Raw genomic sequence first — 18,584 nt, forward strand, 5'->3', positions numbered from 1 at the left:
CCAGGTTCATGTTTACAGACAGCCCCAGGTAGCCCTAACCCTGCCTCGTTCCTGTTTACAGACATCCCCAGGCAGCCCTAACCCTGCCTCGTTCCTGTTTACAGACAGCCCCAGGTAGCCCTAACCCTGCCTCGTTCCTGTTTACAGACATCCCCAGGCAGCCCTAACCCTGCCAGGTTCCTGTATACAGACAGCCCCAGGCAGCCCTAACCCTGCCTCGTTCCTGTTTACAGACAGCCCCAGGTAGCCCTAACCCTGCCAGATACACCATACACATGCATGCACATACACACACACATGCACATGCACACATACACATGCACACACACACACACACACACACACACACACACACACACACACACACACACACACACACACACACACACACACACACACACACACACACACACACACACACACACACACACACACACACACACACACACACACACACACACACACACACACACACACACACACACACACCATACACAGGGGCAGAGACTTTGAACCCATGACTTTTATGTAAATGTCACTGTCATGTTGTTGATTTAAATTCAGGCCAAACATTCTAACCTTTTCCAGAGGTTGAGTACAGTGTGACAAATGGTAACTCTATCACTGAGTCACCATGGGCCTAAACTGTCATATACTGTAGTAGAACCTATCCAGTATTCATGCTTCAGGACATAAATAACATTTCCCTTTTCCTATAGAATGCCCATTTCTTTCTGTGGGTGAGTCAGCAAGAGCTCCTTGGTTTGAAGGCAGCGTAACTAGTGGCTCTAATCCTGACCAGGCAGCGCTGTTGTCACGCATGGAAAGAGAGAGGGAGGGAAGGAGAGAGAGGGAGAAAGGCAGAGATGGGAGAGAAAAAGAAAAAGAGAGAGAAACACAGAGATTTACATTTTCTGTAGTTTCTCGATTATCCTCCTGTTCATGGACACGTCACTAAACCGACCATCACGTTCCACTCGGTTACCTGTGGCGTCACATATTCACCCGCCGCCCCCCTTCCAATTAATGTACCCGGTGCCTTTGTTCTGTTCTGATTGAAGAGTGGGCTGTGGTTCTGTTCTGGTTGAATAGTGGGCTGTGGTTCTGTTCTGACTGAAGAATGGGTTGAAGAGTGGGCTGTGGCTCTGTTCTCTGTTCTCTCTCTCTCTCTGTTCTCTCTCTCTCTCTCTCTCTCTCTCTCTCTCTCTCTCTCTCTCTCTCTCTCTCTCTCTCTCTCTCTCTCTCTCTCTCTCTCTCTCTCTCTCTCTCTCTCTCTCTCTCTCTCTCTCTCTCTCTCTCTCTCTCTCTCTCTCTCTCACTCTCTCACTCTCTCAATCTCAATCTCTCTCTCTCTCTCTCTCTCTCTCTCTCTCTCTCTCTCTCTCTCTCTCTCTCTCTCTCTCTCTCTTCAATTCAATTCAATTCAATTCAAGGGGCTTTATTGGCATGGGAAACATATGTTAACATTGCCAAATCAAGTGAAGGAGATATCAAACAAAAGTGAAATAAACAAAAAAATTAACAGTAAACACTACACTCAGAGGTTCCAAAATAATAAAGCATTTCAAATGTCATATTATGTCAATATACAGTGTTGTAACGATGTGCAAATAGTTCAAGTACAAAATGGAAAATAAATGAACATAAATATGGGTTGTATTTACAATGGTGTTTGTTCTTCACTGGTTGCCCTTTTCTTGTGGCAACAGGTCACACATCTTGCTGCTGTGATGGCATACTATGGTATTTCACCCAGTAGATATTGGAGTTTATCAAAATTGGGTTTGTTTTCAAATTCTTTGTGGATCTGTGTAATCTGAGGGAAATATGTGTCTCTAATATGATCATATATTTGGCAGGAGGTTAAAAAGTGCAGCTCAGTTTCCACCTCATTTTGGTGCATTGTGCACATAGCTGTTTTCTCTTGAGAGCCAGAACCGCCTATGGCAGCTTTTCTTAATAGCAAGGCTATGCTCACTGAGTCTGTACATAGTCAAAGCTTGTCGGTCAAATAAAATAAAATCAAACTTTATTTGCCACATGGACTAAATACAACAAGTGTAGACTTTACAGTGAAATGCTTACTTATAAGCCCTTAACTAACAGTGCAGTTCAAGAAGAAGAAAATATTTACCAAGTAGGCTAAAGTAAAAAGTCATAATTAAAAGTAACATAATAAGAATAACAAGTCTATATCCCGGGGGCACCGGTACCAAGTCAGTGTGCGGGGGTACAGGCTTGTTGAGGTAATCTGTACATGTAGGTGGGGGCGAAGTGACTATGCATAGGTAACAAACATACATCGAGTTGCAGAAGTGTACAAAAGTGTGGGGGGAGGGGTCAATGTAAATTGTCCTGTTGCGATTTTTATGAATTGTTTAGCAATCTTAATTGCTTGGGGAAAGAAGCTGTTGATGAACCTTTTGGTCCTAGACTTGGCGCTCCGGTACCGCTTTCTGTGCGGTAGCAGAGAAAACAGTCTATAACTTGGGTGACTGGAGTCTCTGACAATTTTATGGGCTTTCCTCTGACACAGCCTATTATAGAGGTCCTGTATGGCAGGAAGCTTGGCCACAGTGATGTACTGGGCCATTCGCACTACCCTCTAGTGCCTTACGGTCAGCTGCCGAGCAGTTGCCATACCAGGCGGTGATGCAACCGGTCAGGATGCTCTTGATTGTGCAGCTGTAGAACCTTTTGAGGATCTGGGGACCCATGCCAAATCTCTTCAGTCTCCTGAGGGGAAAAATACTTTGTCGTGCCCTCTTCATGACTGTCTTGGTTTGTTTGGATAGTTCGTTGGTGATGTGGACACCAAGGAACTTGAAACTCTCGACCTGCTCCACTACAGCCCCATCGATGTTAATGGGTGCCTGTATGGCCCGCCTTTTCCTGTAGTCCACGATCGTCTCCTTTGTCTTGCTCACATTGAGGGAGAGGTTGTTGTCCTTGCACCACACTGCCAGTTCTCTGACCCACTCCCTATAGGCCTTCTCATCAATGTCGGTGATCAGGCCTACCACTTTTGTGTTTTGAGCAAACTTAATGATGGTGTTGGAATCATGATTGGCCACGCAGTCGTGGGTGAAGAGGGAATACAGAAGGGAACTAAGTACACACCCCTGAGGGGCCCCTGTGTTGAGGATCAGCCCTGCAGACGTGTTGTTGCCTATTCTTACCACCTGGGGTCGGCCCGTCAGGAAGTCCAGGATCCAGTTGCAGAGGGAGGTGTTTAGTTCCAGTGTCCTTAGCTTAGTGATGAGCTTCGTGGGCACTATGGTGTTGAATGCTGAGTTCTAGTCAATGAACAGCATTCTCCCATAGGTGTTCCTTTTGTCCAGGTGAGAATGGGCAGTGTGGAGTGCGATTGAGATTGTGTCATCTGTGGATCTGTTGGGGCGGTATGCGAATTGGAGTGGGTCTAGTGTATCCTGGAGGATGCTGCTAATGTGAGCCATGACCAGCCTTTCAAAGCACTTCATGGCTACTGACGTGAGTGACACGGGGCAGTAATCATTTAGCCAGGTTACCTTCACTTCCTTGGGCACAGATACTATGGTGGTCTGCTTGAAACGTGTAGGTATTACAGACTCGGTCAGGGAGAGGTTGAAAATGTCAGTGAAGACACTTGACAGTTGGTCCGCGCATGCTTTGAGTACACGTCCTGGTAATCCGTCTGGGCCCGTGGCTTTGTGAATGTTGACTTGTTTAAAGGTCTTGCTCACATCGGCTACCGAGAGCGTTATCACACAGTCATCCAGAACCGCTCTCATGCATGCTTCAGTGTTGCTAGCCTCAAATCGAGCATGAAAGGCTTTTAGCTCGTCTGGTAGGCTTGCATCACTGGGCGCTCACATCCGAGTTTCCCTTTGTTGTCCGTAATAGTTTTCAAGCCCTGCCACATCCGACGAGTGTCAGAATCGGTGTAGTGGGACTCAATCTTAATCCTGTATTGGCACTTTGCTTGTTTGATGGTTTGTCTGATAGCATAGCGGGATTTCTTATAAGCGTCCGGATTAGTGTCCCGCTCCTTGAAAGTGGGTGCTGAGGAGTATTTATGTATGTAATAAAGCCTTTTTTAAACTCATTCTGATTGACTGGGCCTATGCCCTCCCAGGCCCACCCATGTCTGCTCTCCTGCCCAGTCGTGAAATCCATAGATTAGGGCCTAATGAACTTATTTCAATTGACTGGCTTTGTGAAATGTTGACCTGTTTAAAGGTTTTGTTCTGATCGGCTACCGAGAGCATTATCACACAGTCATCCAGAACAGCTGGTGCTCTCATGCATGCTTCAGTGTTGCTTGCCTCGTAGCGAGCATAAAGTCTCAATGGGGGTGCCACAGGGTTCAATTCTCTGGCCGACTCTTTTCTCTGTATATATCAATGATGTTGCTCGTGCTGTGGGCGATTCCCTGATCCACCTCTATGCAGACGACACCATTCTGTATACTTCTGGCCCTTCCTGTCACGGTTCATGAATCCACTGCCTCCCTCTCTCTTTCTCTTTCTCTCTCTCTCTCTCTCTCTCTCTCTCTCTCTCTCTCTCTCTTCTCTCTCTCTCTCTCTCTCTCTCTCTCTCTCTCTCTCTCTCTCTCTCTCTCTCTCTCTCTCTCTCTCTCCCGTGTTTGTGTGGGCGTGGTTCCCAATCTCGGCCTGATTGTCTGCGCCAGCTGGAACCACTTATCTTCCCTTTATATGTTCTGTAACCAGTGTTTCTTGTTGTCAGATCGTTGTTACTTCCCTGAGGTTGTGTTGTTACTTCCCTGAGGTTGTGTTGTTACTTCCCTGAGGTTGTGTCGTGTGTCCGTGCTCATCTCTCGCCGCCCTTGTGTGGATTATCTGCTGTGCTCCTTCCTACACAACCGGACACACTCCCCTGGATTTCTCAGCACGCTATCATCGGAAGATGCGCCCTAGTCCCTGGGTCGGATTCCGTCTGAGGACAGTCTGTCTGTCCCGTTGCTGCTGTAAATTGTATTTATTAAACCATCGTTGCTTGCATCTTGCATCCGCCTCTGTATTGTCATACTTCCTGGGACACTGTGCTATCTAACCTCCAAACGAGCTTCAATGCCATACAACACTCCTTCGGTGGCCTCCAACTGCTCTTCAACACTAGTAAAACCAAATGCATGCTTTTCAACCTTTCGCTGCCTGAACCCGCACGCCCGACTAGCATCACCACCCTGGATGGTTCCGACCTAGAATATGTGGACATTTATAAGTACCTAGGTGTCTGGCTAGACTGTAAACTCTCCTTCCAGACACATATCAAACATTTCCAATCTAAAATCAAATCTTGAGTCGGCTTTCTATTCTGCTAAATTGTAATTATTCGCCTACCTCATCATGCCTTTTGCACACAATGTATATAGACTACTAATAACTCTGTGTTGTTGTCTGTTCACACTGCTATGCTTTATCTTGGCCAGGTCGCAGTTGTAAATGAGAACTCGTTCTCAACTAGCCTACCTGGTTAAATAAAGGTTAAATAAATTAAAATACATTTAAAAAGGCATTTAGCTCGTCTGGTAGGCTTGCGTCACTGGTCAGCTCGCGTCTGGGTTTCCCTTTGTAGTCTGTAATAGCCCTGCCATATCCAACGAGTCAGTCACGGTCAGTCACAGTGGTCTGGTATTCTGCCACTGTGTACTCTCTGTTTAGGGCCAAATAGCATTTTAGTTTGCTCTGTTTTTTTGTGTGAATTCTTTCCAATGTGTAAATTAATTATCTTTTTGTTTTCTCATGATTTGGTTGGGTCTAATTGTGTTGCTGTCCTAGGGCTCTGTGGGGTGTGTTTGTGTTTGTGTTTGTGAACAGAGCCCCAGGTCCAGCTTGCTCTTCTCCAGGTTCATCTCTCTGTATGTGATGGCTTTGTTATGGAAGGTTTGGGAATCGCTTCCTTTTAGGTGGTTGTAGAATTTAACGGCTCTTTTCTGAGTTTTGATCATTAGCGGGTATCGGCCTAATTCTGCGCTGCATTATTTGGTGTTTTACGCTGTACACATATGATATTTTTGCAGAATTCTGCATGCAGTCTCAGTTTGGTGTTTGTCCTATTTTGTGAATTCTTGGTTGGTGAGCGGACCCCAGAACTCACAACCATGAACGGCAATGAGTTTTATAACTGATTCAAGTATTTTTAGCCAGATCCTAATTGGTTTGTCGAATCTTATGTTCCTTTTGATGGCATAGAATGCCCTTCTTGCCTTGTCTCTCAGATCGTTCACAGCTTTGTGGAAGTTACCTGTGGCTCTGATGTTTAGGCCAAGGTATGTATAGTTTTTGTGTGCTCTACTAGAGAAACCATGTCTAGATGTCATTTGTATTTGACACACACATTCTAAACATGTACGATCAAGAAGGTCAAACTCTGGGAGAATAAATGTGAAGGTGGGGACAGAAGTTGTTTCCAGCAGCTTGACACCTACCTTTCTACATACGATGTTGACAGAGCTCCTATGGTGCAAATAGTTAACTCACATTTACCCAATCTCAACAGTGAGTTCTACTCCTACTTCCCTGACATTGACAACAAGTCTGCCAAACTTGACTGGGTGTGTACCAACAACAACATTCCTACCAGACTGCAGGATAATCTTCTGGATGTGTCCTCAGGCCATGGCCTGAAGATGAGGTACTCAGAGACAAGACTGTCACAGTTCTTGCATGATGTGGAGAAGGAATATCCTGATTTGGGGAAGCATGCACTGAATGAACTGCTACCCTTTGGATCTACATATGTATGTGAAATGTCATTTTCATCCATGACTCTAATCAAGACCAAGAACAGGTACAGACTCGACATAGAGAAAAGCATGATCACTGCTGTTGCCACACTGACCCCAAGACTGGCAAAGTTTATGAGTGAGAGACAGGGTCAAGTTTCTCATTGATTGGTGAATCCTCCGTCCCCACAGAAGGCCTTTTGCCTTTTGGTAAGCCGTCATTGTACGTAAGAATTTGTTCTTAATTAACTGACTTCAAAAAATATATACAGTACCATTCAAAAGTTTGGGGTCACTTAGAAATGTCCTTGTTTTTGAAAGAAAAGCGAATTTTTTGTCCATTATAATAACATCAAAGTGATCAGAAATACAGTGTGGACATTGTTAATGTTGTAAATTAATATTGTAGCTGGAAACGGGTGATTTGTTAAATAGGATATCTACATACAGTTGAAGTCGGAAGTTTACATACACTTAGGTTGGAGTCATTAAAACTCATTTTTCAACGACTCCACAAATTTATTGTTAACAAACTATAGTTTTGGCAAGTTGGTTAGGACATCTACTTTTTCCAACAATTGTTTACAGACAGATTATTTCACTGCATCACATTTCCAGTGGGTCAGAAGTTTACATACACTAAGTTGACTGTGCCTTTAAACAGCTTGGAAAATTCATGAAAATGATGTCATGGCTTTAGAAGCTTCTGAAAGTCTAATTGACATCATTTGAGTCAGTTGGAGGTGTGCCTGTGGATGTATTTCAAGGCCTACCTTCAATCTCAGTGCCTCTTTGCTTGACATCATGGGAAAATCAAAAGAAATCAGCCAAGACCTCAGGAAAAATAATTGTAGACCTCCACAAGTCTGGTTCATCCTTGGGAGCAATTTCCAAACCTGAAGGTACCACATTCATCTGTACAAGGTACCTGAAGGTACCACGCTCATCTGTGCAAACAATAGTACGCAAGTATAAACACCATGGGACCACGCAGCCGTCATACCGCTCAGGAAGGAGACACATTCTGTCCCATAGAGATTAACATACTTTGGTGCAAAAAGTGCAAGTCAATCACAAAACAACAGCAAAGGACTTTGTGAAGATGCTGGAGGAAACAGGTACAAAAGCATCGATATCCACAGTAAAACGAGTCCTATATCAACATAACCTGAAAGGCCGCTCAGCAAGGAAGAAACCACTGCTCCAAAACCGCCATAAAAAAGCCAGACTACGGTTTGGATCTGCACATGGGGACAAAGATCGTACTTTTTCGAGAAATGTCCTCTGGTCTGATGAAACAAAAATAGAACTGTTTGGCCATAATGACCATTGTTATGTTTGGAGGAAGAAGGGGGATGCTTGCAAGCCGAAGAACACCATCCCACCCGTGACCCTGCTGTAGGTAATGTAACTGCTTGTTACAGGCCATATGTTTTGTGGACTTCACCGGACAGATGTTGCTCTCCGGTTTTGTGATGAAACAAAGGTGTGGCTGAATTTATTCTGGGCCTATAGGCCTATATATAATGGCGTCAAGGCATATGAACGAACAGATTATAGAGCAAACAACGCAATTATCGCAACACATAATAATGGCTTTGTAATATGGCTTTTTCCCCCAGTGATTTTACCCACTCACCGTTACTGTGTTGATCTTAACTGTTCGAAGAGAAGAGAGACTGCAGAATCTTCAAACAACAACTTTATTATAAGATTTGAAAAAATGGAGCAGTCAACTATGCTCTTCAACAGTACTAAGTTAAGGCCCAACGAACAGAGTTGTCTCTCAGCTTTTATAAAAAAGTTAAATCTTTTTGTCTATGTGGCAGTTAGCAGATGTGTGTAAACAGGGGTGGGGAACATAGTGTATAAAAAAGGCATTTAGCTTGTCTGTGTAGATTAAGATAGCTGATGTTGCCACCATTGTCTGATCTTTCCTGCAAGTTTCCACACAGAGGAGTTCCTGCAGATAGTTCAAACAGGATGTCACAAACTGTCACACCCTGATCTGTTTCACCTGTCCTTGTGATTGTCTCCATCCCCTCCAGGTGTCACTTATTTCCCCCAGTGTATTTATCCCTGTTTTTCCTATCTTTCTGTGCCAGATCGTCTTGTATGTTTATCAAGTCAACCAGCGTATTTTTTCCCGTACTCCTTTTTCAATTCTCCTTTTGCTAGTCCTCCCGGTTCGGACCCTTGTCTGTTTTCTGGACTCTATGCCCGACCTGCCTGACCATTCTGACTGCCCTGACCTCGAGCCTGCTTGCCCTTCGGTACCTCCTGGACTCTGATCTGATATTGACATTTTGCCTGTCCATGACCATTCTCTTGCCTACTCCCCTTTGGATTTATTAAACATCTTAAACTCCAACCATCTGCCTCCTGTGCATTTGGGTCTCGCCTTGAGTCATGATACATAGTGCGGTTGCACCCAGCTCTTATCTGCTCTTATCCCAGCTCTTATCTTATCTGTATACCCAGGCTAACTAAGTCACACAAGACAACAAGCTTGCATCAGCAAAAAAAATCACAAGCATATGCAATGGACAATTCTCTAAGTAAAAACAGCATAGTATGTCTAATTTAGAAATTTTCCATGACAAGACAGTGATTTGTTTTAGTGAAACTGGTTGGTATGCCGAGTCAGGTTGAGGACAGCAGCAATCTTCAAATGACCAGTTCCTCACCAGCTATGACAGCATTCTCGGGTACTTCAAAATATGATTCCTTTACACGGTTCCTATACACCAGTGGTCAACAACCTTTTCTGAGTCAAAATCACTTTCTGAGTCAAAATGCAAGCCGAGATCTACCGCTCAGATTTTTTTTAAACATGACTTAAAAAACATGAGCCTACATTAACTAATTAAAAACAGTTATGTAGCAATGAGGTTTGTGCAGTAGGCTATAGGCCCAAAACATTATCACTGCATATTGGCTACGCTTGAATTGCCCAGCCGATGTTGTTCTTCTCAGACCATCTTTTTAAATTATATTTCAAAATTGTAGGTATATGATCACACTGGTAATAGATCATTTGTTCTATTACTTGTGAGGCACAGCTGAGTGAGCATAATAATTAGCTTGTTTTGTTTACTGTGCTGATGGCCTGCATCTGATGGTCAGTCTGAGGGGAGGCTGCCTCTCACCAGACTCACTGTCCCTCCTCTCTCCCTCCCTCAACTGAGAAAAGGGGACACAGTCTTCCAGCTGATGGTGAGGCTTAGGTTGCACTGCATTACTTCTGCCTCATGAACCAATTAAAGTTGTTACTCCTATGACCAGAGAAACAACAACAACGCAAGCTTATCGAAACACTCGCATTTCATGGCTTATAAAACTGATGAACTAAGTGTTGACAGTGCTGAATAACAACTTAAACATGAACTCACTCATAAAAACAGCACCTCTCTGCTGTATTGGTTGAGTCTCTCTCTACTCATGGTTTGAACTGTTCTGAAATCTCACAGGATCAACTTTGCTGTGAGTTCAATGCTTCTTTTTACAGTCTATGGAGCGAGGAAACTGTGTAGACACGGTGATCTGAAATATCTGATTGACTAGCATTAGGCCTATAGGTGCACTTGATCTGCTCTCTGGGCCTGCCGGTTAGGCAGAGATCTACCTTCAGACACATGAAATGGTTTAAAACGGGAACACGTTTCCTTCCCGGTGCTGAATCAAGTGCCCCTACCGTCAACAGCGGGAAACGGAAAGAAAAGGAACACACGGCTTTATTGTTGGGTTTATCACAGAGATTCATCGCGATCGACCGGTTGGCGACCACTGCTGTACACCTATATTACAAACACACAAGGCACACCTCACTGACTAGTCTCTGTCTCTGTATCCTTCTAGATCACCACCCTGATCAATCACAAAGACAAACCAAAGAAGTCTGAGCGGACGCAGCAGGCCATACAGAAGGTGGGTCAGGCTGTTAGTGTTGCTGTGGGTCGCTTCGTTGCCGTGGGCGAGGCCATTGCCGTGGAGAACGAGGAGCTGAAGGAGGAGATGGGCATGGCCTGCTTCGAGGCCCGCAGAGCAGGTAACTGGATCTGCGTCTGAAATGACTTCCTAAATGGCATCCTAGTGCACTCTATAGGGAAGAAGGTGCCATTTTCAATGCAGTCCAACGAAGGGAGTGTTTTTGCTGTTTTCATCATAAATACATTTTTAAAATGGGTCGGAAAATTTCCATGGGAAGTTAAGCCCTTGAATTTGGCGAATTGTGCGTAAATTCACACAATAAATTTGCTTACAACAGTGAACCTTTTTTGTGGGATACGGAGAAGGCCATTCTAGGTCTTGTGGCATATGTTGGTTAAACTATCCCCAATTCAATGGAATTGCAACCCTCTGCAAGCACAGTTCATTCTTCCATCACATGTACAGCTGATTCTCAAGATCTTGCACACTAATGAGATGCTATTGAGCCTGCGCTACATATTATATGAACCAAGGACTACATGCTTTCTGGTAAGTTTTGATTACAATACTGGGTGGGGTGAATATTTTATATGACATACGTTATTTTTTGTTAACTAGTAAATAGTACCCTATAGCAAAGTGTGTTTAAATCATTTCTAATTTATTAACCATTTCTGCACAGGGAATTGTATTCAGACATTTCACTGCAGCTAATGTAGAAGGAAATGTTGTGTACATTTGCAAATACTGTGCCAAATCATATGTGAAGAATGCAACAAAGACGCAGAATCATCTGACCAAGTGCATAACGTTCCCTCAGCGCTCACAACAAGCAACCTCTGACAAAAGTCCCTCTACTTCTATTTCAGGTGAAAATTATGAATCAGACACCTTATTGTTGTGTCTTTGGCTATGCCGGATTAAGTGATATTACATGCTATTCTATAAAATCCTTTCTCTGTAATTAATATTACCTGATTGAGCTAATCATGTAAATGTAATTAACTAGAGAGTCGGAGCACCACAAAATAATATTTATAGAGCTGTTATCTTCCAAATAAACTCTTAAAGACCAAGTAATATTTTACATCATTATCAAACGTCACCTTATTTCAGTCTCATCTGAATGTTCTAAATTAGGGGCGGCAGCGTAGCCTAGTGGTTAGAGTGTTGGACTAGTAACTGGAAGGTTGCAAGTTCAAATCCCCGAGCTGACAAGGTACAAATCTGTCGTTCTGTCCCTGAACAGGCAGTTAACCCACTGTTCCCAGGTGTCATTGAAAATAAGAATTTGTTCTTAACTGACTTGCCTAGTTAAATAAAGGTGCTTTTTAAAAATAAATTCTTGGTTATCTTCCCGAACCCTTGCTAACAAGTTGAATCAGCAAAACAAGACAGCTACTCTATCGCAGGCAGCTACTCTATCGCAAATACAGAATCTTATGCATTCTAAATTACCGCCCATTTGGAAAAGGAAAATGCAATAAATATTTACTCTGAGCTGCTCTTCGGTAGGTTGGTCGTAGATGCTGGTCGTGTTGGCCAACAGAGATCTTCCTGTCCTCCGAAGAATGTCTCTGGTGGTAAATTTTCATATCACAGTCTGCTGATATGGACAGCCCCATCAAGAGGATCCTCCTGGATGATGTATTTTGGGAGAGAGTAGTAAGCAGCCTGAAACTCCTGAAACCTATAGCAGTAGCCATTACACGGATTGAGGGAGACAATGCCATCCTGCCTGATGTTCAGACTCTGCTTTCAGGTGTAAGAGAAGAAATCCGTACTGCCCTGCCCACTTCACTGTTGATTCAAGCAGAGGAAACTGCAGTTCTGAAATACATCAAAAAGCGTGAAGACTTCTGCCCATACACACCGCAGTGTACATGTTGGACCCCAAGTATGCTGGCAAGAGCATCCTGTCTGGTGCAGAGATCAACAAGGCCTATGTTTTCATCACTACTGTGTCTCGCAACCTTGGCCTGGCTGAGGGAAAGGTTCTTGGCAGTCTGGTGAAGTACACTTCCAAGCAAGGGCTTTGAGATGGAGATGCAATATGGCAATCGTGCCAACATATCTCATCAGCCACCTGGTGGAAGGGACGTTGTGGATCTGAGGCTCTTTTCCCTGTTGCCTCCATCAGCCTCCAAATCTCACGAACATCAGCCGCCTCAGAGCGCAACTGGTCTTTATTTGGGAACACACACACCAAAGCATGCAACAGGCTGACCAATACAAGGGTTGAGAAATTGGTGGCTATCTGGGCAAATTTGAGTCTTTTTGAGCCTGACAACGAGCCATCCTGAACAAGGTTGGAAAGTGACAGTGAAAATGAGGCCTCAGAGTCTGAGGTTCAAGAGGTGGACATTAAGGAGGTCCAGGGAGAAGACATGGAAGCCTGAGAGGAAGACAACCAAAGCTTTAGTTTCGAGACTATCATTTTACAGATGTACTGTATGTTGAAAACATTTTTGGGAGATGTGATGGATCATTCGGGATCATTCAATATTCCCTTTCTTTTGTTGTTCAGTGAAATCATCCCATGTGAAGAGTCAACGCATTTAAATAAAGTTCAATTCGTAACTAAATGTTTTTTGTTTTTTTCTATTGGAAGGATTTAATCATTTGCAATTATGTCTACTTACGATACGGTAAAAGGTTTATATTTCTGTCTCCATATGATATGGTAACTATATCCAATGCAAAAAAACATCTACGTTTAAATAGTATTAATATTAATTTGCATATATTTCCGTTAATTCCCATATATTCCCGTTAATTCCCATATATTCCCACGGAAAGTTTCCACCTCTGAATATTCCCCAAAATGTGCAACCCTAACTCTGCCTATTCAACATATTTGCACTGGAGGTGTTCAGAAGTCAAATACTGTTGTTTTTGTTAGTTCTGAGTGAAGTTTAGTTTAAGTTTGCAAGACTAGAGGATAGAGGGAAGTGACGTTGGTTATGTTCTTTCCTGAGGGGGAAATGCAGAGACAGAGAACAGAACAGTATGAGTAACGTTTGGAAAAGGAGAGAGCTGTGGAATTTGAGGCTGAAGTGTTTGTGTACCAGGCAGGCAGGGCTGCAGGCGTAATGAAGGTTATTCTGAGGCTTGCTTGCTCTGTCTTCTGGACAGAGTTCACTCATCTTCAGTAACTTCTCTCGCTCAGAGGGATATAGAGAGAGAGAATCTCGCCTGTTCTCAGCTGTCGGCAGTTGAATCCTTTGCTTAGAGAGACAAATAGAGAAACTGGGACGTGTGACCTTGTGCCCCCCTCTTTCAGCACTTTTCCATGAGCCCATGCAACTAAATATACCTACAAACGCCGACCCTTTATCTCTTCATCATAACTGTCCTGTCATTCTCGGAATAACTACCACGTGCCGTGGGAGGAGGATATCTACACCGCAGCTATCAACACTCTTTTAAAAGAAACAGAGTAATATATTTTTGAGCCGGCTTTGCAACTCTTACCAAGTGAAAAATAGCAGGATGAATAGGGGGTCAAAGGCCCAATCAAAGTCTTTTCCTGTTGATATATGAAGTCCAAAACAAAATCTCACAGGGTAAGAATTTAGAAGCCAACACGGGATAATAGGGTTACCGTGGGGAGACACGGCATGTGTAACAGTGTGTTTAATCTCCCAGTGTGCTGATTTGAAAAGCGCTGAACCCAAACAAAAGCGAGCTGGTGGGAAGCGTCAGCCAGAGTGGCCCACTGTAGCCAATTTTATTCCTTCCACTCCTCCTCTCTTACGTTTTCTTACCTTCTTCAATCTATTGAGGGAATATTTTACCTTTACCGTTAAAAAGACAGAAAGTGAACTTTTCCCTCCGTCGTTCTGGGACGGAATGAAGTTGTCTTCTCTGTGATGGAAAGAACGAAAGAAAGAAAGAAAGAAAGAAAGAAAGAAAGGAAGAAAGAAAGAAAGAAAGAAAGAAAGAAAGAAAGAAGAAGGGGAAAGGAAAGGAAGGTAAAGCTTTAAATCTGCGGGAAGAGGAGAATGATTGATGGCCTCTTAAAGTGTAGCCAGAGGGAGGAAGAGACAAGGCGAACCTCCTCCAGCGCAGGGAGGCAGGAAGGCAGGCAAAGACACAGGGAGACAGGCAGGGAGTGAGGGAAGCAAACAAGGAGGATGGAGGTAGGAAGGCATGCAGGCAGGAAGCGTAATGAAATAAATAAAAAAGGTGATTACGTTACTTTCATTTGGTGATCTCCATCATGGGGCGATGTCGTAGAGAGGGGGCAATGAGGCATAGTTGTTGGCTTCAATCTGTTCTGCTTGACCAGACCAAACATATTATGCCGCTAACTAAGGTTTTAGGAGGCAGATACTGTATTGAGAGTTTAGTGAGTGTGTAAAAGGGCACCACAGTCCTGTATCTCTCAAACGGTGTATGTCAGTGCAACATGCAGGCTGTAGACTACATAATATCAGAATCACTCTGTTACAAGGCTCTTTTTATGGTCAGGACTCGGCCAGTTACAAGACTCCACAGGTTTTAATCAGTTCAAGTGTTCATCCCATACGAATAGCAAGCAGCAGAAAACAAACAATTCCCATAAAAAGAGATCTTAGCGATAAAGAGAACAAGAAGACGAATGAGCAACACTGTTACAACATTCTTGGGAAGCATGGAGGGGGACATTTGGCATAGCTTAATCAAACTCCATGCAGCTTCCGGACCGTATTCTGATGTTCAGCAATATTATTTGTGAGCTATGCTGAATGTTTCAGCTGGTTTGGGGGATTCTGGCATCCACAAGGGGCTGTCGAATGCAATCAGTGCGTCGGTGCACTTTATTTTGGATTGCAAACCAACCCAAACAAGGAGCCAAACCATGCAGCCAACGTGATACAAGTCTTCCCCACCCCCCCCTTCTCTCTCGCTCTCTCTCTACTGCCCGAGACTATTTTAGTTATGGTTCTTCAGCCCAATATTTACATGTTGGTTTTCCTTTTCCATTGTGCACCCAGGGTTGTTTTGGAGTTCCGTGAAGGAATTAGCGACCCTCCAGTGTACCAGCCTCTCAGTTTGAAATGGCCTGGTCATGCCACTCAGAGGGCGTGCCAGCTGGCCTTAGCATTGGCTGGCATCACATTGCTGCAGTGCCACCGAGCTGAATATAAGCCTGTCCAGGATGAGATGTTCCCACTGGGGTTTATGGTGCTACCGTTGACTGACAGGAGAGCAGAGGAGAAAAGAAGAGAAAGGAGGGGAGGAGCCTCTCAACTGTCACATAGGGCACCATGGGAAGGGAACCTAAAGGGTTTTTATCTCTAACAAAGTGGAGCTGAATTCTGGGTGTCACTTTTTAGTTTATGCAACTTTTAACTTTTAAGTTTTTGGATAATGGGGTTTGCATGAAACCACTGTGAAGAAATATGACCAACTATTAGAACATTTAGATAAAGTGATAATGTATGATACATTGTACCTCTGAAAATGTTGTATGGTGTTTCTATGCTGAATGATATAGAACAATTCCAAAAGATTTGATCATCATCACCCTCCCCCTTCTCCTCCTCTTACTCCTCCTGATCATCATCACCCTCCCCATTCTCCTCCTCTTACTCCTCCTGATCATCATCATCATCACCCTTCTCCTCCTCTTACTCCTCCTGATCATCATCATCATCACCCTTCTCCTGACCTTACTCCTCCTGATCATCATCATCATCACCCTCCCCCTTCTCCTCCTCTTACTCCTCCTGATCATCATCACCCTCCCCCTTCTCCTCCTCTTACTCCTCCTGATCATCATCATCATCACCCTTCTCCTCCTCTTACTCCTCCTGATCATCATCATCATCACCCTTCTCCTGACCTTACTCCTCCTGATCATCATCATCATCCCTCTCCCCCTTCTCCTCCTCTTACTCCTCCTGATCATCATCATCATCACCCTTCTCCTGACCTTACTCCTCCTGATCATCATCATCATCACCCTTCTCCTCCTCTTATTCCTCCTGATCATCATCATCATCACCCTTCTCCTGAACCTTACTCCTCCTGATCATCATCATCATCCCTCTCCCCCTTCTCCTCCTCTTATTCTTCCTGATCATCATCATCATCATCCCCTTCTCCTCCCTTATTCCTTCTGATCATCATCATCATCACCCTCCCCCTTCTCCTCCTCTTATTCCTTCTGATCATCATCATCATCACCTTCCCCCTTCTCCTCCTGATCATCATCATCACCCTCCCCTTCTCTGATCTTATTCATCATCATCATCATCCTCCCCCCTTCTCTCCTCTTATTCCTTCTGATCATCATCATCATCACCCTCCCCCTTCTCCTCCTCTTATTCCTTCTGATCATCATCATCATCACCCTCCCCTTCTCCTCCTGATAATCATCATCACCCTCCCTTCTCCTCCTCTGATCATCATCATAATCACCCTTCCCCTCTCCTCTTACTCCTCCTGATCATCATCATCACCTTCTCCTCCTCTTACTCCTCCTGACTTTCATCATCACCCTCCACCTTCTCCTCTTACTCCTCCTGATCATCATCACCCTCCCCCTTCTCTTCCTCTTACTTCTCCTGATCATCATCATCACCCTCCCCTTCTCCTCTTACTCCTCCTGATCATCATCATCACCCTCACCCTCCCCTTCTCCTCCTGACCATCATCATTTTACCCTCCTCCTTCATCATCACCATCATCATCATCCCCTTCTCCTCCTCTTACTCCTCCTGACCATCATCATCACCCTCCCCTTCTCATCCTCTTTCTCCTCCTGATAATCATCATCACCCTCCCCTTCTCCTCCTCTTTCTCCTCCTGACCATCATAATCACCTTCTCCTCTTACTCCTCCTGATCATCATCATCACCCTTCTCCTCTTACTCTCCTGATCATCATCATCACCCTCCCCCTTCTCCTCTTACTCCTCCTGACCATCATCATCACCCTCCACCTTCTCCTCTTACTCCTCCTGATCATCATCACCCTCACCCTTCTCTTCCTCTTACTTCTCCTGATCATCATCATCACCCTCACCCTACTTCTCTTCCTCCATCATCATCACCCTCACCCTCTCCTGATCATCATCATCTTTACCCTCCCCCTTCTCCTCTTTCTCCACCTGATCATCATCATCATCACCCTCCCCATTATCCTCCTCTTACTCCTCCAGACCACCATCATCATCACCCTCCCCTACTCCTCTTACTCCTCCTGACCATCATCATCATCACCCTCCCCATTATCCTCCTCTTACTCCTCCAGACCATCATCATCATCACCCTTCCCCTTCTCCTCTTACTCCTCCTGACCATCATCATCACCTTCTCCTCTTACTCCTCCTGACCATCATCATCACCCTCACCCTTCTCTTCCTCTTACTTCTCCTGATCATCATCATCACCCTCACCCTTCTCCTCTTACTCCTCCTGACCATCATCATCACCCTCACCCTACTCCTCTTACTCCTCCTGATCATCATCACCCTCCCCCTTCTCCTCTTACTCCTCCTGACCATCATCATCACTCCTCCTCCCCCCTACTCCTGACCATCATCATCATCACCCTCCCCCTCCCCCTACTCCTACCATCCATCCTGACCATCATCATCACCCTCCCCTCCCCCTACTCCTCCTTCATCATCCTCCCCCTCCCCACTCACCATCATCATCACCCCCCCCTACTCTCCTCTTCACTCCCCTCCCCTGACCATCATCATCACCCTCCCCCTCCCCCTACCCTCCCCATCATATCCTCCTCTGACCATCATCATCACCCTCCAGACCACCATCATCATCACCCTCCCCTCCCCTTCTCCTGACCATCATCATCCTCCCCCCTGACCATCATCATCATCACCCTCCCCATTATCCTCCTCTTACTCCTCCAGACCATCATCATCACCCTCCTCCTGACCATCATCATCACCCTCCCGTCTCTCTTACCC

The 18,584-nt window shown here is 44.7% G+C and overlaps 1 protein-coding gene across 7 annotated transcripts in view; it reads left to right on the top strand.

The window, feature by feature from the left end:
* Positions 1–18,584, top strand: part of LOC124043265 (alpha-catulin-like) — a 142,494-nt gene that overhangs the window by 74,612 nt on the left and 49,298 nt on the right. For all 7 annotated transcript variants that reach the window (XM_046361651.1, XM_046361653.1, XM_046361652.1 and 4 more), the window contains one exon: positions 10,589–10,778. In XM_046361651.1, the coding sequence (XP_046217607.1) occupies positions 10,589–10,778 (190 nt within the window). The remainder of the gene's footprint in view (positions 1–10,588; positions 10,779–18,584) is intronic.

The sequence above is a fragment of the Oncorhynchus gorbuscha genome, linkage group LG09, assembly GCF_021184085.1.
Source record: "Oncorhynchus gorbuscha isolate QuinsamMale2020 ecotype Even-year linkage group LG09, OgorEven_v1.0, whole genome shotgun sequence".
NCBI classification, from domain to species: domain Eukaryota; kingdom Metazoa; phylum Chordata; class Actinopteri; order Salmoniformes; family Salmonidae; genus Oncorhynchus; species Oncorhynchus gorbuscha.